The sequence below is a fragment of the Myotis nattereri genome (assembly GCF_964212035.1).
Source record: "Myotis nattereri genome assembly, chromosome: 5".
NCBI classification, from domain to species: Eukaryota; Metazoa; Chordata; class Mammalia; order Chiroptera; family Vespertilionidae; genus Myotis; species Myotis nattereri.
In genome coordinates this window covers 13,005,134-13,028,802 of record NC_138080.1, presented here as the reverse complement: position 1 = coordinate 13,028,802, position 23,669 = coordinate 13,005,134, and the positions used below count along the sequence as shown (strand labels likewise).

Below are 23,669 nucleotides of genomic sequence, written 5' to 3'. Positions count from 1 at the left end.
CCAGGTTCCATTTCTGTGTCTCAATAACATTTAAATTTTGTCTTCATTGTGGGGAGAAGGGCTACATTTTACTAATTAATTCATTTAAAAATTTTTGTGCTAGTTAACCAAAAATATGACAAGCAGAAATTATTCTGATATCAGTAAAAACAATTAAGCTGATTCACATAAACAAAATATTTGATAGGCTTGCAGAAATAGTGTCTACCTCATCAGGTTGTTATGTGCATTAAATAAATTATTGCATATAAGACACTTTATTTATTTATTTATTTATTTATTTATTTATTTTTGTTAATCCTTTCCTGAGGATATTTTCCCATTGACTTTTAGAAGGGAGAGGGAGAGACAGAGAGAGAGAAACATCAATTGCTTGCCTCATGCCCGTGCCCGATTAGGGCCAGGGATCGAGCCTGGAATCAAACCCGGGACCCTTCAGTCTTTGGGCCAACACTTTATCCACAGCGCCAAACCAGCTAGGGCAGTATAAGATACTTTGAGCAGTGCCTAGTACATAGTAAGCACTTGATAAATATTAGCTTTCATTATTTCAGATGCATTAAAATACCACACTCTCGCCCTAGCCGATTTGGCTCAGTGGATAGAGTGTCGACCTGCAGACTGAAGGGTCCCTGGTTCGATTCTGGCCAAGGGCACATGCCTGGGTTGCAGGCTCAGTCCCCAGTGGGGGAGCTTGTGGGAGGCAGCCAATCAATGATTCTCTCTCATCATTGATGTTTCTACCTCTCTCTCCCTCTGCCTTCCTCTCTGAAATCAATCAATCTATATACATAAAATAAAAAAATAAAATACCACACTCTCAAAGGCATAATTTAAAACACATGACACTATAAGCCAATAAAATACATTGTGTACTTTATTAGACAGCAATTATTAAATAGGATAAAAACTGCTATTGAAAAGAGTTCATTCTTTAAAAACCACACTTCAGAGACAGTTGGGCATGTGTGGAGAGGTAGAATGAGGTAATGGGAAGAGAACAATACGTGGAAAAAGTGCGGTATGAGCAGCTCACTGTAGAGTCAGACCTGGCCATTCCTAGTTTACTTGGAGTTTGTCTGTCGGAAAACTTAAAAGTGATTCTCTCAGCACCATTCACAGGACGGTTGTCCTGTTACAGGAGATGTTCGGAATGATATTTATGTCACCCTGATCCATGGGGAGTTTGACAAAGGGAAGAAGAAGACGCCAAAGAACGTGGAGGTGACCATGTCTGTGTGTGACGAGGAGGGAAATACCTTGGAGGTACGCACCTGCCCGGAAATGCTCTGCCATGGCACATTTCTTCCTCTTTTTTTTTTTTTTAATTTATCTTTATTGTTGAAAGTATTACAGATGTCCCCTTTCCCCACTTCTTTACAACAACCAGGGCCTTCTGGCCTGGAGTTGATTGTTCTCCACATTAGGGTGCATTTGGTTTTTCATAAGGAAAAAATATGAAACCTGTTAAATTTGTGATTAGCCTTGACCGGCTTTAGTCAGAAAACCACTGAGACTCTTATTTTAACATTTCTCCTGGGCTCAGAAACATCGCAAGCCACTACCGAGCTCATGTACACGCAGAGGCTCTTTATCATTTCCAAACTGTGCAGCCCCTTCCAGGCCAAGTTCCCCTGGGGCTTGAGCGCAGGGGCGTGTGCCCAGGAGGTGCTGAGAGCCACTTTCCCTCCCCAGGCGAGTGGAGAGCAGGAGACACACCCATGAGGGAGCTTCCAGCTGGAAGCCTGGTGCTCAGAGGTCATGGTTAGAGGGCAGCTACAATGGGCTGTTAGTTTCAGTATCAGGAAACTGCAGCCCAGAAAGAATAAGTATTTTCTCAGGAAAACACAGGAGTGAGTGGTGGAGCTGGGAATGGATCCAGGTATCCTGGCTCTCCGACCAGAGTTCCGACTGCCCGAATGGAGAAGACACGGGAGAGGAGATAGGCAGGAGGCTTCTTTGTCGCAGCTGGCATCTGGCTCCTCTGTCTGAGCCTTAGTTACCTGCTTTGGAATCCAAGACTCGAACTGCCAGCTCCCTCCGCTCCCCGTGTGCCTCGCTGCACAGGCACCTGAGGGTCAGCGAGACACCCAGTCCGGCCCCTCCCCTGGATGTTAGAGTCTTTGAAGGAGACAGTCCACTGAGTGACTCAGTGGTCTCTGTCACGGAACAAGCAGAATGCTGTGGGCCATGCGGTGGGGGTGGTTTATTTGTGCTGTCGGTAGAGCCCCTTAGCCCATGAGCTCAAGTACACATCTTCTCCGAGTCGGTCATTTCACGGCTTTGCTGACCAGCTGGGCAGTGCCCCACTGAAGCCTGGTCTCCTGAGCTGAGAGGTTCATGAGTAGGAAGAGACAGCCCTGAGTTTCAGTGAACGTGCTGTTCCTACAAACCTGGTCCTCAGAGCAGAGTCCACGGGCCCTCGCAGCCGTGCGCCTGCATGTGCTCACAGCTGCTGGCCAGCTCACGGGCCTCTGCTCCCGGGAAGGAGAGGGAAGAAAAGAGAGTGTATGTCTGGGGTGGGGGAGGGAAATCAGTGGTGTGGCTAGAGGAGTGTGAGGACGGTGCTGGGTCCCTTAGTGAGAACCACATTTAGACCCTCAGGTAGGGTTGTAGAAACTCATTCTAACTCTACTCTTCATCCCCAAATGGAGTCAGCTTGTGGGTGCTGGTGGTCAGGCCTGCACTGGCCACGCGGAGGGCTCGTGAGTGTTGTGCGGGGTTCTTTTATTGTTCTAGTGACATTATCTCCTAACTTTTTCTCTCCATCTAAAGAAAGCCCTTCACCCCGGCGCTGGATACGAAGGCATTTCGGAGTACAAATCAGTGGTCTATTACCAAGTCAAACAGCCCTGTTGGTATGAGACTGTCAAGGTGAGAATGGAACGCCTATCATAATTAAACCTGGTTCACATTCCTTTCTTCCTTTTACCTACAAATCGTCCCCACCTTATCTGGAAGTTTCAGATGGGTCGCCTGTGGTGTGCAATAAGAAGTGAACTGATCATTACAATTCTGTGTAAGAGTCAGATTTCTTGAATGACATTCTCCTTCGTTAATGTGTAGAAATTTGAATAGAGAGACTGTTGTAATGACACAATAGGCTGCCAAGATGGTCCAAACCCAAATGGGAACTTTCCCAGTCTGCCAGCAGTTGCCTAACTTTATTTGCTTCTTGGCCTCTAACCAAGTTTTCTGGGCCTCTTTTCAGTTTAAATACGTGTATTACAAATTCCAACGTGCTTTTCCGATCAGTCATCTTCTGTGAGCCTCTCAGTAGCCCTGCGACTGAAACATTCCGTGCTGTAAGGCCCTTCTGACTCGGTGCCCGGGACTCGCAGAAGAGGCTCGATTCCCAGGCCCTGCAGCTGCTCAGCGCGCTTTCTGATTGCCCACGTGTTCCGAGCTGCACAGGAAGCTCAGGAAATACACATTTGTGTTCATATCTCCATTCAGGAGTAACTGTTTCCCACAATTTCATACACTTCAGTTATGTTTTCAGTTGTGCTATTTATGTAAATTTATACTGTGCTTTTAAAAACTACTTTATCTCCAAACATTAAAGTTACTCAGAAATGTATTTTTCAATACTTGTATAGTACTCCATCGGAAATCGTGCCAGGATTTATTTAACCGTTCGCACAAGTTCTCTGCTCTTTTCATTGACTCATACTTCTGTTTTTCCTGCCTCCCATCTTCATATGAGCAGTAAATTCTTCCTCGTCCCCAGTATATCTCTTTTCCTTCTGTTATAGGCCCGAATTATTACCATATATACACCTTGCAATCTGAAAGGTCCTGTGTGAACCTCAAAGTGCTGATTTTTCCCTCTGAAGTATTTCCTGTTTCAAACAAGAAGACAGTAGAAAAGTGGATCATCTCCGTTCTCAGGATCTTCCATAGACAGCAAAGAGGATCTTCTCCCGAGAGTCTTTTGGCTTGAAAATAGCTAAATCTCCTTTGAATGAAACCTCCCGCCAAATCTCAGTTTATAGGAATTAGTGCTGGGACAAGACTCTAAAACTAAGCCTGACTCCGTAAAACGAGCTCTGAGAACAAAGTAATATATATGTGTGTAAGCTATTGATTCCTTCCTATTATACAGGTATCCATTGCTATCGAAGAGGTTACTCGCTGCCATATACGGTTTACCTTCCGACACCGATCGTCGCAGGAATGTGAGTACCAGGAGGTCTGGGACATCTCCGTGTGAAACAGACATGTTCTTTCTTGGCGTGCATGCGTGGGCCTGGAGAACAAGATACTTGGCACCTTCATTTCAGAACTCATTGGTGCTTGGATATCAGAAGAAAAAAAAAAAAGAATTTTCTTGGGCTTCTAAGATCTGTTATTATTTTGTATCAGAATTTCCCCCAAATGTGTTCAGTGAGCACTAAAATTGTGTAAGATGCTAGTAGATACTCTATGACAAAAAGGGTTTCATAGTCCACAGGAATAGGAAATGCTATAACTTACCTCTCTCTGAAACAGTCACACTGTGTGTTGCTGAAAAGTCCTGCAGCAAGAAAACTATTTAATATGAAACTGTTTAACCTGTTGTCTCCCCAAATGACCACTTTTCTCATTTCAAGTCTTTGATTACGGATAAATGTAAAGGCTGCCCTTAAGTGTGAACAGAGAAGAAAAATGATTGTTTTCAGATTAATCACAAAATTTCTGCAAGTATCTTGTTCTCATTTAGCACATAAAAATGCAGTTTTTTATTTCAAACTGGATGTATTCGAGCCATCTATGTACCAGACTGCAGACCAGGCCCTGGGTGTGTCCCAGCAGATGGGGCACGGCCACTGCTCGGAAGGGCCTCGGTGAGCAGGTTAGGAAGCTGAGCAAGAGAAGGGGAGACTACGTTCAGAGCGGGAATACGGCCACAGCAGCACAGAGTTGTGGGGAACATGGAGCCCGGCACCTCGCCCATTAGGGGATTCATGCATGAGATTTCCTGCAGCTTAGGTGAGGTCTGAAGGGGACTAGAAGTTAGCTCAACAGAGAGTGACAGTGCAGAAAAGTGCCTGGAAACCAGAGTGAGCTCAGTAGAGCCGAACGGGAGCAGGGGGAGCAATCATAATTTCAGGTTGAATGACATGAAATGGCACTTTGTGGGTCAATGGCAAATATTAGCAATTTCGTACGGCTCTATGCAGAGCATTTATCCAGCCTTAGTTTGTACCAGACACTCAGTGAAGCTCCATTTCCACACCACCTTGTTTATACCCACAATAATCTGATAAAATGCATACTCCTTTAATCCACACTTACGTATAAGGAAACTGAGCACAGAGGGGTTAAGTCCTTGGTCAAATGCACACTGCCAGGAAGTGGTAGAGCCTGGGTTGACAATCTTGCCAGGTGGGCTGGAGCCAGATCACGAAAGGTGAAGGTTCTTTTGAGCCCTGTATGAAGGAGCCATTAAAGGGTGTGTTATGGCGGTGGGTACACGTTTGGTACATGTTTAAAGAAGCTTTATTAATAATATTATCATGTTGGACATAGCCCAGATGGTCATCAAAAGGAGAATGGATAAACATTGTAGAAATAGAGGGAAGAGGTGGGGTGGCCTGAACTTAGCGGGAACAGAGGGGATGGAGAAGAATGGCACAGGCCCCAGGGTATTCAGTACATGGAGATGACATGGGGCGGAGTCGGTGTCCACACCCACATTTCTGATGTAGATCATCTAGGGGTTGCTGGCCTCAGTCATTTGTAAACGTAGGGAGAGGAGCATAGTGGAGGTACCAGAAGATTTCTGTGTGGGAAATACTTCCTTTGAGAAGCCTGTGACACACACTGTATGATTGTAACTTGCTGAACTGTGCTCCTTACGGCATGATTGAACGTCACACCCCAGAGCAAAATGTGAAGCCGGACGTCATAGCCATCGCTTCCTGACCACCTCTCTGCACTGCTCAGACTCGCTGTTTCTGTCTTTTCAGCCAGAGATCGATCGGAGCGAGCATTCGGGGTGGCCTTCGTGAAGCTGATGAAGGCAGACGGCACCACCCTGCAGGACGGGAGGCACGATCTGGTGGTTTATAAGGTGGTGCACAGAATGAGCCTCAGAAAATCACTGAGGAAATGTTTACTCCCTCTGAAATTGGCTCCGAAGGTTCCTTTCAGACTTATACCTATAAATGTCAAAAACTTCTCTAGTCCTGGCCAGCATGGACCAATGGTTAGAGCATCCCGGCCCGCGCACTGGAGGTTCTCCAGTTCAATTCCCTGTCAGCCCTGTCAAGGGCATGTACCTGGGTTGCAGGTCCGATCCCCACCCCTGGGTCAGGGTGCGTTGAGAGGCAACCAATCACTGTGTCTCTGTCACATCTGTTTCTCTCTCCCTCCCTCTCTTCCCTGCTCCCTTCCACTCTCTCTAGAGTCAATGGAAAACATATCCTCACTCATCCAGTGAGGATTAAAAAACAAAACTTCTCTAGAGCTGCATGTGTTTGCCCCTTTAAGTCTAGCATCCCGAAGGCTACATCCCCCTGGCTGCGTGGTCTCCCCTCCGCTTTCTGGAAGGAGTGAGTTCAGTATTAGTCTCCCTCTCCTGCACGTGGCGCTCGTGGCCGCCTGCTTGCCTTTGCGTCACCCTGTGTGGCGTGTAGACAGGGCACTGTTGGGCGTGGTTGGAGTGTGGTAGGATGTGTTTGTCATATCAGCGGGAGCCAGGCACCACTTCTCTGCTAACGGCATCGTTTCCTTCCCTGACAGTGTTGTCTACTAACTGCTGCAGAGCTATCGCATCTACTGAGATTTTAGAGTGGAAAGTAGATGCCGGAAGATCTCGTCCATACAACAGTATCATGGGGTTGGCAGCTTTTTTGAGATGTACCCGCCTGATCTGTATTTTTCTTAATAGCTATAATTAGTTCATAGATAGTTTGGGAAGGCAGGGCAAGCTGTTTCTTCCCAGTGACCCCAGTCAACCCAATGATGCATAATTGTGACCATTTAGATGTTCCAGATAATAAATTCCAACCTTATTCTTTATTATTTATTTATCTACTTATAGCAGACCCCTAGGCTATTCTTAGTCTAGCTCACAATTTACTCCGTGTTTATTCAGTTTGAGCCTGGGCTCCCGCCCTGGGTATTGCTGCAGTTCTCGGAGTTGGAAGGGACCTGGTTTAATTTGATGAAACCTCATTTCTCATGCCGGAAAGGCACCATCTTCATTGGCGTGTAGAGGCTGTGTCCCTCCTTTGATCTTCCTGACATGCTGCCTTTCCAGGGAGACAACAAGAAAATGGAAGACGCTAAGTTCTACCTGACCCTGCCTGGGACCAAGGCAGAGATGGAAGAAAAAGAGCTGCAAGCATCCAAAACCCAGACCAGCTTTGCCCCCACCAAGGAGAGCACCAAAGACAGTTTCCAGATCGCCACCCTCATCTGCTCCACGAAGCTCACGCAGAACGGTAGGTGTGGGATGGAGGGGCCCCAAGCGCGCTCTGCTTAGGCCTCCTGGGGCCTCCCGCTAGGCTCTGGCTGGACCAAGTGGGCCACGTCTTCGGACGTGGGTGCTGGGAACTTGGGCTGGGTTTTCTGCTCTTCAGGAGATGGCCAGGGACGAGAGATCCTGAACCGATAGCTAAAGCTCCTTCTGGGGTCTTGTTGTCCATCTTTCAAACAGGATAAAAAGCATTTGTGCATTTTTTAATACTTTCAAGCCTCTAAATGTATTCATTACCAGGACCCGGTGAGGTTTCTTTTCTGGATTTATGACAGTGTTTAGTAAACGAAGTCTGAGCAAATGGGAGAGTCAGGTTAGTGCTGACTTCTGTTGCAGCAACCTTTAGGCCTTGGCATACAAGTCTGGTGACAGTTACTGTAAATTGGCATTCATCATGCTACAGATCTTTATAACTGATTTAATCATTTGCCATTTTGTAGGTTATGTACTGACATGAACACATCCTTTGGAAAAAGCCACTTTAAATTATGAACTGTTTTCAAAGAATGGCTTAAAATAAGGTCCTATTCTGCACAAAGAAAATTAAAAATTTAATTTATATAAAATTGGAAAGTCTTATGTTTCTTTCCTTGAAGGGAGCAAAGAGCTCTGATAATGTGTCCTGTGTAATAAATGTAACAAGGGATGTTGGTAAATAAGGGGAGGACACTGGCAGAGAAATAGAATCGGTCTTGGCCTAGATCTTTATATTGTCTCCATAGTTTTGCCTTTTTTCTGGCTTAAGTTTTGGTGAGTGTGCTTTTACTTTCCAATATGTTAGGTAAAAAGTAAATATATTAAACTGCTGATATGAGTTGAGTTGAAATGTTACAGTATTTATGGAAGATGATTTAGAAGGTATATCAAATATATATAAGGTATTCAGATTCCTTGACCCAGTAACTTGACCCCTAGAAATTGAACCCAAGTAAGCAATGAAGAGGTGCACAAAGATTAATGAATAAAGATTTTCCCTATTATTCATAAGAGGGGAATAGTTGAAACAACTAACTATCCAATACTTGGGACCAGTTTAAATTATAAAGTGGAATTAAAGGACAAAATACATGCCATTGCCAAATATATTTCAAAACAGTCAAAGACATGAAAACTTTTTAGCACTATGTAGAGTATAATCTCAGTCTTCTTTAAATGTCTGAGGACAACTTGGAGCCAGTTGCCTGGGTTCAAATCCCAGCTCTGCCACTTACTAGCTGTTTCTTAGGCAAGTCACTTGATCTGTCTGTGACTTGATTTCCTCTTCTTTAAGGGAGTATAATAGTATATGTTTCAAAGAACGACGTAAGTTAAAATATGTAAAAGCAAATCAACAGAGTCTAGCCCCTTGGAAACACTATATGAGAATTAACTCTTATTACTGACACCATCATTATAAATACACAGAAAAAGACGAAAAGAAACAACTTCAAAAGTTTGGATAGTTCTTAATTTCTTTCTTTCTTTCAGTATTTTCCAAATTTTTAACTATGAAATGTCAAAATGTTATTTTTTTTAAAGGAAACATTTATTTATTTATTTTTCATTGATTTCAGAGAGGAAGGGAGAAGGAGAGAGACCTAGAAACATCAATGATGAGAGAAAATCATTGATCGGCTGCCTCCTGCACTCCCCCTACTGGGGATCGAGCCCACAACCCAGGCATGTGCCCTTGACTGGAATCAAATTTGGGACCCTTCACTCGACAGGTTGATGCTCCATCCACTGAGCCAAACCAGCTAGGGCAAAATGTTATTTTTTTCTGAAGTATAGCAATAGCCTATATAAAGCATTAGTGCACTTTTGAAACTATCAAGGGACACACAAGAGGGATAGCATTTATCAAACACCTAGCAGATCATCCTTCCCAGAGATTAGAGCTCAAAGAAAACAAGTAACAGAAGCCTGAAAACGATTTCTAAAACAAAGAAAAAGGGATTTCTGTTGGAGAAAACCATATTGTTATGTTGCTTGTTGTCTCCGCGTCAAACATTTAGGAAGCTACTGCCAGCTAGCAGTATTCAGCTCAGACACTCGCCCTGCGGCATCTACATCGCCCATCGTCCACGTGTTCTAAACCTGTGCTGTGCTGACAGCCACTGGCCACGTGCAGCTTGGGACATTTAGGTCAAATAAAAGTAAATGAGGGGAGGAATTCAGTTCCTCAGGTTCACTAGTCTCATTCCAAGGGCTCAGCGGCTTCACGGGGCTGGTGACTTCAGTTGGCCAGCATGGATAGGCAACGTTGCCATCATCACAGAGGTTCTGTTGGGGGGACTGTACTCTCTCCTTTGTTGTCATCTCATTCCTAGTGTTTAGATCTCAAAAAACTCATCCTAACAAACCAAAGAAAGTCTGAAATAATGTCCTCTCCCAAAAAGGTTGAAGGAGGCAACCTGATCTTAACCAAAGAGAAGTGACCTCCGTCGGCGGGATGGGATAGGAAAGGGGACAGAGAGGGGAAAGATGGGGAGACCAGCAGGACGGCACGGGCATCAGGAAAGCAGGGCCTTCAGAGGGACAGGTCATGACTGTGGGTTCCTCATGCATTGGCTCTCCTCTAATTTGATGTAAGAGGTAACGAACCAATGGAATTTGTTCTGAGAAAGAAGAAGCTGGAGAATATTAACAAGCCACCAATCTCAGAGCATTTCCTGATCAGGAGGGTAGCTGTTCTTTCGCACAGACCTGACAAAGGCATTTCTTACTAGCGGTACTAGGACTACTCAGACTCGGAAGGTGAAAAGCCACAGGCCCTTGTTCGGGCAGAGCTTGTTGGCTCTTTATTAGTTTTTTCAAAGCAAGAACAGACTGGTTGTTTACATGGAATTACTTGTTGCTGGGCCCAGGTGGAGGGTGAGAAAAGATTTGTTGTTCCAGGAAAGGGAAAAGGGATTTCAGTTTTGAGCAAGCTGTTCACAGTCGCCCAAACCCTAGCACATGGAGACCCAGTATTCCCATTAGAAACCTCAGTTTACTGACCAGAAAATTGAGTCAAAGTGCTAAAATATTTCACCTAAGATCATAAGTGGTGGTCTTGGATCTGAAATAGATAAATAACTCCAAGGCCAATGGTTTTTTTTAAATTTTTTTATTAAATTTTATGGTTTCTAATCCTCTCCCAAAGGTATTCACCTATCCTGAATTCTGGGATTATAAATTAGAGTATCCTGAATTCTTACATACTTTTCTTGGGGATAGAAATTGGGACAACTTTGGACATTTGATAATACCTGATACAGTTGAAGACGGTCATTCCTGATGACCCAGAAATTCCACTCCAGTTTTGTATCTCAGAGAAGCTACTGCACCTGGTCCAGAAGACACATGAGAATGTTCACAGCAGAATTGTTTGTGATAGAAAAAATTAGAAACAACCCTAATGTTTATTGGCAGTGGAATGAGTAGACAATTATGGTGCACTTATACAAGGGGGTAGATGTTACACAGCCATGAAAATTAGCTTGAGCTATATGTATCAACCTGTATGGGTGCAGAAACACAGCTAGTCCAGGGCTGTCCATAACACCGTGCCACCACTTTCCTAGCCCTAAGACCTGTGAGTCACCAGATGCCAAATGGATTCCTAACATGAGCAGTGACGAGGCATGCAGACATGTTTAGGGAGTAAACTTCCGGCTGGTCGATGGGTTCTTTGCAACTTCTTGAAGCTGCTGGGTGACTGGAGTGTGTAAGTCCTTTTTCTCAGGCAGCGGTGAGTGGAGTGGAGTGTAGATGGAGTGGTCTCATTGACTAGCCTGTGACAGAAGTGGAGATGGGAAGATGGAAGAAGAGAGTGCCTAATGGGCAGGCCTAGCACAGTGCCTGTTATTACATGCTGAGTGAATGAATAAATGAATTAAAGAATTACATTGAGCACACGACTAGCTTCCTCAGGGCTACCAGTTCTCTTTTCATCCATCTATTCATCTGTTCATTCAGTCTTTCATCAAACATCTATTGAACACCTACTACGTACATAGCATGGTGGTGTAAAAGAATAAATGCAATATGATTTCTGCCCTCAAGTGACTCAAATCTATGGGAAGAGAAAGAGATACCAAGAGTGTCTTTATTATTTGTTATTTTATGGTTATGGATATGGGTATGTAGGAAAGAGTGCCAACAGCAGACAATGATTAGGAAGTTCTTCCCAGAGGGAATAGAGTTTGAGATGGGCCATGAAATTTAAAGGGCTTGGCTGGTGTGGCTCAGTGGTTGAGCAGGTGGACCAGGAGGTCACAGTTCGATTCCCAGTCAGGGCACATGCGTGGGGTTGCAGGCTTGATCCCCAAGTAGGGTGCATGCAGGAGGCAACCAATCAATGGTTCTCTCTCATCATTGATGTTTCTATCCCACTCTCCTCCCTTCCTCTATTTGAAATAAATAAAAACATATTAAAATAAATAAAGAGTATTAAAAAATTTAAGTAGGGGCTTGCAAATACATAGTATTTGTGTACATTTCAGGAAAAGAGAAGAATATATGCAAAGACTTGGAGCTATTTCAGAGCATGCCACTGTGGGGGATGAGGCATGCAGAGAGAAAGGTGGGAGATGTGGCTGCAGGACCATAGGTGCGGCCTAACTGCCTTCCATGCGTAGTACTGGGGCCTTATTCTGTTGACAGTGGACAGGCCTTGCGCAGTGTCTCTAAGCACCGCGTTTAGGAGACTTCCAAGAGATTAAACATTAAACAATATTTAATAACAATAAAACAAACACCAGTGAAGAAATGACTATTGTAATCAACAGTATGTGTTTTCAACTACTTACATATATATTTATACAAGTCCATTGATGAAAAATTACGTGTTGCTTCTTTTACTAGATAAAGCTCCGTTAATGGCAATAGTAACTTGATGTATTAAACATGATAGTAACAGTCCAGATGCCTGTTATATTTCCATGGGACACTTTAGTAGCCAACATTCATTAAAGCTGTAAGTGGCTTAAAGATTCAAAAGTCTACGTTTTAAATGTGAAGTCATCTGAAGAGTTTTGTCCCAGACTTACCCAACGGGGCCATGGATCTGTTCTGCCTTCCTTTGAAATAGCTACTTACCTGGTTTGCTTGTCTGTTTCTTTGCAGAACTCTGGGGAGGCAATATGTCAAAGTAGCAATGACATGATTTTTTGGAATCAGATGAATTTATAATTAGATTCCATTCCTACCACTTCCTGGCAGTTGTGTGACCTAAAGCAAGGAATTCAGTTTCACAAAGCCTCAGTTTCCTCATCTCGAAACTGGAAAAAATAAAGTCTGCTCCGCAATATGGGTGTGATGTTTAAAAGCATTAATGCATGTGTACAAGTTCCCTTTGCCCCTTTGAATCTACTGAGACACACACACTAGGGAGAAATTAACCAGTGCAGCAAATTAGAGGTAGGAAGATTACTTAAAAATAAATACATTTAAAAGGGAGTGTTTTAGGCATCAGCTGTGTGGCTGTGATGTCATTATTGCAAAATGTGAGTTCTATTCAGGTATTGTTTTATGGTCATGAACATTAGTGGTTAATTTTTTAAAAATCTTTTACAAATAAAAGAAGACCACGAAGTTTTTCTCTGAGTTAGATGGGACACAGTAAATTAATGGAATACATGAGGTATTGGCCACCATGAAGAGCCATTGTCTTTTCTAGAGAGTTCTGCAGCTATATCCAGCAGTGGTCTGGGCTGCTCTTTCTAATCGCTGTCTAATGTTTATGGTTTGTGCTCTTTTCTCCTAGTTGACCTGTTAGGCTTGTTGAATTGGCGTTCGAACTTCCAGAATATTAAACACAACCTAAAGAAGTTAATGGAGGTGGATGGAGGAGAGATTGTTAAGGTGCGTTTGGATATCCATACTTAGAAATATACCCACGATATTATTACTTCAGCATTTTAAATTAAACCTATCTTTGTAAATATAACACTTGTTATCTACATTGAGGAGCAAGCGTGTGATTTTTAAGAAAATGCTATTTTAAAACCTATGCTATTGAAGCCTAATTATCCCTGAATTTCTACAGCATGGAGTTGAGCCATAACCACCAAATAACCTCTCTGCTTTTTTCTTTCTGCAGTTTTTGCAGGATACACTCGATGCACTTTTTAATATAATGATGGAAATGTCAGACAATGAAACATATGACTTTCTTGTGTTTGATGCACTGGTAAGCAGTTAAGCATATTAACTAGTGTTTATTCCCTGAACCGTTAATTTTCGTTATGCCTCCTGCATAAATATTTGTATACATCTGTCTTGACTATTTCTTGAGGCTAAATATCTGGAAGTGAAATTAGAAACATTTGGTTTCGATCCAAAGCCCTTTTTTTTTCTCTTTCCTAATAGATCTCAATTTCAGGAATTACTTTAATCACCTTAAAGTTATCTAGTCCCACACCAGGAGGAACCACTCAGAGAGGCTTTCGGCTTGCAGCGTATGTGTGTATGTGGGTTCACGCAAGGCAGACTGGCTTCCCAAGGCTTAGTCACATATATGTATGATACACAGCCCTGCAGATGACTCAGTGTCACACAAAGCACTTAAACACACAGTCCGTTCCAGGAGCTGAAATCTAGACCAGGAGAGGTGATCTGGGAAGGCCAGAGTGGTGGGGGGAAGGGGAGAGTGGAAAAGGCTGACACATCCAAGCCGAGCATTATTTTCTCGTCAGGGTTTAAGTTCAGTGCAGAATTTGGAAGGTAAATTGCACCTTTAGGTCATTCTCCAGCTTGGAGAAACATGAATGCAAGCACTCAGGGCTGGATGATAAGGGATGACAAGACAGGAAATGCCTCCAGCTGAGGTCACACCTGGTGAAGTCCTGAGACGGAGAGACTGGCTCTGAGCCCTGTGCCTAAGGTCATGGAGGCATTCCTGCGCCAGGGCAGGGACAGTGGCAGCTGGGGAAGTCTCTGTGCTCCTTTTGCATTTTCCTCATGAGTAGGTGCAGATGCAAAGAGGTTGTTTGCGGATTATGCACCTGACAATGATAGGAGAGCGAAATTAGGGGGCAAAAGTCCAGTGAGGTTCAGTTACTGGGGCTCTCACACTGCACTCAAGAAAAAAAATGCCATCGAATATTTCCTTAGCTGCATCCGGGTCAGAGTTTACTCTTCCCATGGAAACCCTGTCCGTATCCCCTCTCTCCTGCCCCATGTCTCCCCGCCTGTGTCCCTTGTGCGCTGCACTGAGACAGCGAGGTCCCTGAGGCCAGGGTGCTTCCGCTGGTTTCCTCGCAGCATCTACGCGGTGCCTGACACGTCATAGTCTCCGTTCATGTTAAATAGAAAGGAACCCAAGACATGAGTTGGGCTGGAATAGAAAGTGAGAATGCTGCAGACATGGTGAAGAAGGAAAGAGCAACCGATGTGAGATCCAGGTGTGGACACAGCCTGGGGCGTGTTCAGAGCTGCTATTTGTGTTCCTCCCGTGCCAGGTGTTTATTATTTCACTGATCGGAGACATCAAGTTCCAGCATTTTAACCCCGTCCTGGAAACCTACATTTACAAGCACTTCAGTGCCACCTTGGCCTACGTGTGAGTACGCCCCCGGGAGCCTGCTATTGCCCAATTTGGACTCTTCGATCTGCTTGTTGAGAAACGCAAGGACCGTAGGCTGAGTAAACGTGGCTCCAAAGGCAGAGACTTGTTCTGAGTTTCCTGGTGGAAAGGGGGGCCGTCTAACATTCTTACCCTGGAAATGTATGAAGTTCAGGCTCTCCTGGGAACTGAGAGAAGAGATAAGGCTGTATATCTTTAAGATTCCAGAAGATATAGGGGAGGAGTGTGGCCATCAGGAGCATCAGCCAGGACAGCTGGCCATACTCAGGATCTTTGCAGTCGGGTGTCAGTGAGATTAGCCTGAGGCCCTGGGGATCAAACAGTGGAGTAAACAAAACCATGTCTGGTAGAAGAGCAAGTCAGGCTGTCAATCCTATGCCACGGTGCTGTACAATTATTACTAATAAACTATGAGAAGACTTCATTTCCCCTTCTTTGCATGAGAGGGAATGGTCTCTCCCTCTTCCGTGGTGTAGCTTTCTTTCTGTCTTTGGTCCCTGACTGGAGAGCAGCAAATGTTCGCTCTGCACTGTACCCAGGAGCGCTAAGTTCATCATGTGGTCTGCGTGGCCTGTCATTCCAGTTATTGTGCACAGCAGTGTGACAAGTAGTGACAGGAATGTAGCAGAGGTCAGCAAGATCTTCTGACAGAGGCTTTTGCCAGACCATGCCAATTGCTGCCGGCTGGTCTGTCGGGGTAGCTGCTGACCCGACCTTTAGGTCAAATCATGCATCCCTTGTGTCCTCTTCTGAGTTATACAACGCCTTAGTTTTATTTGCATGAGAGTCCAGAAATGTAATCACACATAAGTGACATAAAAGAGGTGTCCTGCAGCGTAACGGGGGCTGCACTGCCCACTGCAGGGGGGAAGCAGCAGCAACACCAGTGGCTTTATTTTCCACGCTGGCGGCAGCCATAGGCGAGGAGGTCCTGACGGGCACCTTCATTACACAGGGTGATGCAGCGCTCTGGTGAGAGGAGTCTGGATTTGGCCAGTTCCACATGTCGCCTCCAGATTTTCTCTTAGAAACTCGGAGATTCCCAGAGGGAAGTTCACAATATCAGTGCCCTCAAAAGCATGAATTAGCAGAAGATTCAGACAGTGCCTCATCTGAAGGCTCTAGAAAGACAAAAGGAGCTGTCTGCAATTTCTTTTTTTTTTTTTTTGGCCAAAATAATTTTTATTGCATGTTAATTTTTATTTTATTTTATTATTATTTTTTTAATTTATTGCTTAAAGTATTACAAAGGGTATTACATATGTGTCCATTTTATCCCCCCGCCCTAGACAGTCCCCTAGCCTCCCCTATCCCCCAATGTCTTATGTCCACTGGTTATGCTTATATGCATGCATACACTAACCAGGGCTGTCTGTCGGGAGTTCGTGACCAAGGGTGCCCTGGTCTCCCCACACTCATGATGTTTCCTTCTGGCTCGATAGTTACTGATTGCCACAGTTTGGGCAGATGGGAGGGAATTAGACATCTAAAAACATCTACATAACATACCAGAGACGAAAATGTCTTTTCAGGATTTGAATCTTCAACTTTTTCATTTTTTCATCCTGTTTTAACATCCTGCAAAGGGGAAGAAACCATTCCTGTATTTAAGCAGAAAGGAAGTTCTGAATCTAGACTGCCCTGAGGGAAGTAAATTGCAAAGGAGCGGGAGCTAACTTCCCCGTTCAGGACATAGTCTAGAGGAGAAAACGGCCGCTGTGACGTCTGTCCCCCCAGTGTGCCAGCCCCCACCCCGCACACCTACCCCAGCCTCTGAGGACTACTTTCCCAGTGACGTTTCCTTCTCACCCTTTTCAGGAAACTCTCCAAGGTACTGAACTTCTACGTGGCTAATGCAGACGACTCCAGCAAGACAGAGTTGCTTTTTGCTGCTTTGAAAGCCTTAAAGTACTTGTTTAGATTCATCATCCAATCTAGAGTGCTCTACTTGAGGTAATGGTCACTGTGACAAGGTGTTGACGCTGCCCATTCCCCGTTTAGTTTTCCTTCGTCCTCGTGGTCATGCTCAGCGCTGTGAGCTCTGGGTCATGGAGTTGCCAAATTTCAGAACTTCAGGGCTGAAGATGGAGGTGGACTATGAAACCATCAGGGAAGGTCCATGGGAAGTCCGTTTGGATCAGTAGAATTTCTAGGGCAGTAGTGACTGAAGGACGTAGGGATGCCGGTGGCTAACATGTGCGGTTTGCTGGAAGCCTTTGTTGGTGACAGCAGCTCTAGGGAGGAAAGACTGTATTTAACACAGCAGGGGGCTTCGTGGCAGTGCTGGGTGTAAAATCTAGGACCATGGCTGTTGGTAGTAGAGGGAGAATGGTGGCAGTTATATGGGGAGATGTTTCCTGGGGGGGAGGTGGGGGTGTTTCCTTGGTGACACCGTGCTTAGCTGTCTGGTGAAACAGCCACAGAGATAAGATAATTCCCAGTTTGGATTCCTAGAATAATGGCTCCTTCAGAAAGAGAAAAAATCAGGAAAAAGGAAGTACCTTTTCTGGGAATGCTTGCAATGCAGTGCCTTCCCTGACCTTCAGTAATTGTAGCTGGATTTCCAAATGGTTAAATATATCTGTAAGGCAGAAGGAAGGGGTCTGCAGACTGGAGCATGTTACCTGAAGAAACAAGTTACCTGAAGAAAAAAAGCCTGTAGCATATAGCACAGATCAAAGGTGAATAGCTTTACTGATTAAAGGTTCTTATGAATCAAGAAATGATTGACAAATATCTCTAGACAATAGAAAACAAGTTACAAAAGAAAAATTTAAGTGGTTGATTGTTTTTTTTAATCCTCACCTGAGGATATTTTTTTCTATTGCTTTTTAGAGAGAGTGGAAGGAACAGAGGAAGGGAGGGAGGGAGGGAGGCAGAGAGAGAGAGAGAGAGAGAGAGAGAGAGAGAGAGAGAGAGAGAGAGAGAGAGAATGAATGAATGCCACATTCGTCCAGTAATACTTACTGACGTGGGTGAACCAACCTTTCAGTTGGTGGGTACGTCTTGAAGACTTCAGAGCACTTTAATCACACAAGCATGCGTCAGTAAAGACTAAGGTGTCCTGTGTCCGGGAAGACCCCTCTTGGAGAGGAACCAGCATGGCCAGTTCAATGGACAGAGTGGCACTAACTGGACTGGCGGACGGGGCTGGGTTCAGAACTTTTTTGGGGGGTTGAAGGGCTTTTCTACTCATTGTCTGAAACTTCAGCTCAAAAGGCCAGGACTTGATTAGATGAGACAAAATGATTAGAGTGACACAGAGGGGAGGGGGCAGGAGGGAAGGAGTGATGCTGAAGAGTAGAGCATAGCAGGTGTGCTGTGTGGGCACTTAGCTGGGCGTCCCACGCTTACTGGGCATCCTGCTCCTGAGCTGAGGAAGGCAGGTGCGCATGCTGGACTCATCGGCCACTCCAGGCCAAGCAGCTTCCTGTGTTCTCTCCGTGCTGGCAGTGCCCCGAGACCACCAGCATGAGGCCATCAACAGGGTGGTCTTCCGACAGCACGCGGCATCCCTCCTGACAGGCTGGCCATAGTGGACCGGCTGAGAGCTCTGTGGTAGGACGGTCTGTACATACAAATGACCTCCCTGATTGATGGTCATAGCAGGTGGTGATAACTTCTCAGGCCACTGGGTTTCTCCCCAAAACTATCTCAGAGCAGCTACGACTTCTCTTTGTACAATTCCAAGTGGTGACCAAGGGAGGCATGGGTCTCTGCCACCGTTGTTTAGGCAACAGATATATCTCAACATTTCTTTTAAAGATGGAAAATCTCACTCCTTTTCTCTTTTTCTGATTAAGATTTTATGGCCAAAGTGAAGATGGAGATGAATTTAATAACTCAATCCGCCAGTTATTTCTCGCTTTCAATACACTAATGGACAGGCCTCTGGAGGAAGCTGTGAAGATCAAGGTCAGGATGGCTTTGTGGGGACCCCAGCACTGTCAGTGAGGATGGCCTGGGTCAGCATAGAACCTAGTCTCAGCGGGGGAAACTAGTTCTTGTGAATTTTAGTGAGAGCTTGTGAATTTTAGTATGACTTACAGAAAGTACAGGGGAAAACCTGTTACGTTTATTGCACATTTGTATTCTCAAGGGCCAGTTTGCCAGAAACAAGCCGCCCTTTTAGAAATCCCTTGAATGACTGGTGTGGCCCCTGGGAATTTAGCCCTGGATTCTGATGTTAAAGGCAGAAGGTTTTTATTTTTAGTTCTCTTGGTCTTTCGGCAAGCCCAGGGTCACCATCGTTTTCATCATTGTCACCTTTTTTAATGTAAAATAGGTAATCTCTAAAGACTCACTTTTGAACTTTATTATTTCCTCTTTGCTCATTTGTTTGCTGGCACTTAAGAACCTCCTGGGAAACCAGCTTTAAGGAGAAGGTGAAGTCAGTTCGGTATCTGCAATAGTTCCTAAAAGAGCCGAACCCTGTGCTCCTTAATTAGAACAGTCAAGTGTTGCTCATTAGGGCAGAGTTGTGAGGGAGAGGTCAAGGTTTTAACTACCTCTTGGATACAAACATGAATCCCAAATGGGCAGAGCCTGTCAGCAGTGCAGACAGAAAGCTGTGCCTCCTGACTTTCCAGGAAAAAAAGATCTGAGGAGGTTGTGTATCACATCAGCGTTCCTCTTCGTTGCAAGAACACCTGTGCCCAGTTCCCTGTTTCAGAGCCAAGCCTTTGGGTCCTGGGCTGAAGCAGTGAAGTCTGTGTTTGTCCTGCTCGGCAACTGACGCTGCCTGTGGTGTTTCCTTACAGGGCGCAGCTCTGAAGTACCTTCCGAGCATAATTAACGACGTCAAACTGGTGTTCGATCCTGTTGAGCTCAGGTAAATTGCAAAAAGCATATTCACTGAACCATTTTGTGCTCAGTTCTGGGAACATTCAAGAGAAGCCACAAAGCCTGCTTCTGAAGGGGTTTGCACGTTGTCAAGGGAAATGGGACGCGCAGACCTAAAATTAACTGCAGAAGAAAGTACATAATAACATGCTTCCAGCCCTATACCTAAGTATCCCAGGAATGCTAAGTCAGATGACAGTGGGCACTGGGGTGGAGTTAGCAAAAAGGGATTCTGCAGAAGTTGAGTGTTAAGGCAGGTCTGAAAGCGGTTATGGCCCTGGGGGTACTTGGGAAGTTTAAGCAGAGTTAGCTCTAAGGCTGAGCCCTGTAGTGAGCAAGGAATATAGTCTCTCCTTTGCTTCCTCGAGACAGACTCTCAGGTCGTTTGGGAGAGATTTCCAGGTGAACCTCAGAGCAGAGGGGAATTGGGTAAGGGCACCTTGAACTTGGCGCCATGGAAACGCTAACCACGGGCTTCTCTTCCAGCTTGCTCTTCTGCAAGTTCATTCAGAGCATCCCTGACAACCAGTTGGTTCGCCAGAAGTTGAACTGCATGAGCAAGATCGTAGAGAGTAATCTTTTTCGGCAGTCGGGTAAGTCTCCACCAAAACCAGCTGCCTGTTGCAGTCCTGCTCTTGCTTCTGCAGCCAACACTGGCCCCCTGTTAAGTGCCACTGATGACCTTGCCAGTTGTTTGCTGGCACTTAAGAACCTCCTGGGAAACCAGCTTTAAGGAGAAGGTGAAGTCAGTTCGGTATCTGCAATAGTTCCTAAAAGAGCCGAACCCTGTGCTCCTTAATTAGAACAGTCAAGTGTTTCATTAATTAGGGAGCTTTGTCTGCAAAATAGGAACCCCAGCAAGTAACAAGCAAGCAGGAAAGATAGTCCTTTTAAATAAGTGCTGCTTCTTTGGCCCATATGTCGCATATCCTCAAAAACTAGGGGCAAGGGGCAACTAGTTTATTAGTTTCATGGCTTTGCTTTCAAGTATCAAGTTGGCAACTTAAAAATATGGCGCATCTGGCCCAGCACTACTTATTATGTGCATCTAGTCATATCTCCATGTCAGTCATGTCACATGAATAGCTGAAAATCAACCGTGGTGGAAGTATTTACACCATGGAAATTGGCAAACACTATAAATCAGCAGTTCTCAACCTGTGGGTCGTGACCCCTTTGGCAGTCGAACAACCCTTTCACGGGTCGCCTAAAACCATCCTGCATATCATATATTTACATTACGATTCATAACAGTAGCAACATTACAGTTATGAAGTATCAACGAAAATAATTTTATGGTTGGGTCACAACATGAGGAACTGTATTTAAAGGGCCAGAAGGTTGAGAACCACTGCTCTAAATCAAAGGGGTGATTTTTTTGGGAGGGGGATTACTAGCAAACTGCTGGGAGGGGAGGGTGGGAAGAGAAAGAAAATACTTTCACTGGTAAAATACTATTCATTTTTTGAAGAGTCAGGCATGTAGCCACTAAGTCTAAATCACTGTGCTCCTGACCCAAAGCTGATAGGGGGAAGAGGTCCGATAGCCAGTCTTTCCCCCAATAAATCCCAAACTGGCTGGAGTGGGCAGCTGTGGGAACTTCTTTTGCATCTTCCAGCAGGTCAGGAAGTCCTGAGGGTGACCTCCTGTTATTTGTGTTGCCTGGGGGAGGCGAGTGAGACCATCAGGACTCCTCAGAAAGAGGAAAGTTGAATGAATCATGGTGATAGAGCCATCCTGGCCTTGCCTCTGGCTGGTCATGTGACTTTAAGTTTCCACTTCTGTTTCTGTGGAACCAAGGACTTGAACTAGATCGAATGAGAAACCTCTGACTCTGATGGTTTGTGACCCTATGAATTTGTGCTTAGAGATTTCACCTTTTGCAAGGACACAGTTGGAAGTGGTACAAAAAACTAGTGAGTGCTCTGCAGTAGAAAATGTAATATTACTTAAACATCTTGGTATGCCTCTACCTCTGAGCAGAAAGGATAAAAGCCAGTAAAGGTGGGCGTTTGCGCCCTGGAGCAAGCATGCCCTATTTGGGTTCATTTAGGGGAAGTGTTCTCACTGTTGACCGTCACTCTGTGAGTGTGAGTGTCAGGATATCTAGACTCGCCATGTAATGTTTTACGAGGTGAAGATTCCAAAAGGAAGATGCAGGCTCTCCTCTGTGAGGCCCATGTGCCTGTGAAAACGTGGACAGGATGTCCGTGAGGCACATGACAGTGTCGCAGTGAAGCTGGGTAGTTATAAGAATTTTAGAGTAAATTTTTTCAGTTAGGTAGAAAATGTCAAAACAAAATTATTTTACTTTTTTTTCTATTTTTCACATTTTTTTCAACTATAGTTTACATTCAGTATTACTTGGTATTAGTTCCAGGTGTACAGCGTAGTGGTTAGACAATCACATCTTTACAAAATGATCCCCCTGATATTTCTCGTGCCCACCTGGCCCCATGCATCGTGATTACAGTGTTACTGACGACATTCCCTGTGCTGTCCTTTGCAGCCCCATGGCTGTTTTGTGACTACAATCAGTGCTTCTCAATCCCCTCACCTGTTTCACCCAGGTCCCCACTCCCTCCCTGCTGGCAGCCATCAGTCTGTTCTCTGTATCTATGTCTGTCTCTGTCAAAACAAAATTTCTAACTGAATAACTTGCTTAGTTTATTAGTTTCATGTGGCTTTGCTTTCAAGTATCAAGTTGGCAATTTTTAAAAATGACTAAAGAAATTGTTAAATACTTGAAGCATTGTGTTACAGTTACCTATGATTGGTACAGTTTTCTGAGTTTTAAAAATCGAGTTACAGGGCTGAAGTTCCCAAATTCAGGTGCTCCTGAGGGATCCAGCGCTGCGGGCGGAGTCCAGCCGGGGCTGGGGAACAGGCAGGCGGTGCAGCGGGGAGCGGCCTTCAGCAGGGGGTCCTGCCCTGCAGCGGTGCTGTCTCCTCTTCTGTCTCAGAGTGCAGAGACGTGCTCCTGCCGCTGCTCACAGACCAGCTCAGCGGCCAGTTAGACGACAACTCCAGCAAGCCCGACCATGAGGCCAGCTCGCAGCTTCTGAGCAGCATCCTGGAAGTGCTGGACAGGAAAGATGTGGTGAGTCAAATGGCCACAGATGTGGTCCACAGCACACAGTGGTCCCGTTGCCGCGGGCGAGGATGACGCTGTGGTGGCCTTCTGGGTCCCAGGGCTTGGCCCAGGCAGTTGAGAATCTGGGTACTGGGCAGGCCGCCCCCATTTTGGAAATGGTTAGAGAGGCTTGTCCTTGCTGGAGCCTGCTCTGCAAGTCTTGGCCAGGAGAGTCCGTTGCCGCTGGGGCCGGCACTGCCCGCTTCTCCTGCTTGTCCTCTGTGAGACCCTGTGAGCACCTGTCAGAACCAGAGGCTTGTTTACACGTTGCTTTTTACGCAGAAACCTTGGCCTTCTTAACCTCTGGTACCTGGCCACACCATTGTAGATGTTCCTGAGATTCTTGGAAGTTCTCATTTTCACAGTGTCTCTGACGCCGATCCTCCCATCCTTCGGAGCCTCGAGGAAATTACATGTTTTCTTATCTGGCCTCGTCTCTATGATGTGGGCAACTGTGCCCATCAAAACCTGGGGCGGAATCAGCCTGGATTTGCGATGTCCCAGACTAGCACAGCCCACAGCCGAGGCGTGGGCTCGAGAGGCTGGAAAACCTTGCAGAATGTGTTCAGTTTAGCATCAACTATGGTCACCACCTCCCACGATGACTGTATGGCATTAACTTACAGAGCAGGGAAATCACTGTTGGTTTTGCCTAAGCCCATTCTCTTACCGATATCTTA

The 23,669-nt window shown here is 45.2% G+C and overlaps 1 protein-coding gene across 1 annotated transcript in view; it reads left to right on the top strand.

Annotated features, from left to right (window-relative positions):
• Nucleotides 1–23,669, top strand: part of DOCK5 (dedicator of cytokinesis 5) — a gene marked incomplete at its 5' end in the record, with an annotated part of 172,525 nt that overhangs the window by 84,012 nt on the left and 64,844 nt on the right. The window contains 13 exons of the mRNA XM_081091307.1: nucleotides 1,142–1,266; nucleotides 2,776–2,874; nucleotides 4,106–4,178; nucleotides 5,952–6,055; nucleotides 7,247–7,430; nucleotides 13,194–13,291; nucleotides 13,530–13,619; nucleotides 14,890–14,990; nucleotides 16,833–16,967; nucleotides 18,818–18,929; nucleotides 19,775–19,845; nucleotides 20,343–20,449; nucleotides 22,820–22,956. Coding sequence (XP_080947433.1) covers nucleotides 1,142–1,266; nucleotides 2,776–2,874; nucleotides 4,106–4,178; nucleotides 5,952–6,055; nucleotides 7,247–7,430; nucleotides 13,194–13,291; nucleotides 13,530–13,619; nucleotides 14,890–14,990; nucleotides 16,833–16,967; nucleotides 18,818–18,929; nucleotides 19,775–19,845; nucleotides 20,343–20,449; nucleotides 22,820–22,956 — 1,436 coding nt within the window. The remainder of the gene's footprint in view (nucleotides 1–1,141; nucleotides 1,267–2,775; nucleotides 2,875–4,105; nucleotides 4,179–5,951; nucleotides 6,056–7,246; nucleotides 7,431–13,193; nucleotides 13,292–13,529; nucleotides 13,620–14,889; nucleotides 14,991–16,832; nucleotides 16,968–18,817; nucleotides 18,930–19,774; nucleotides 19,846–20,342; nucleotides 20,450–22,819; nucleotides 22,957–23,669) is intronic.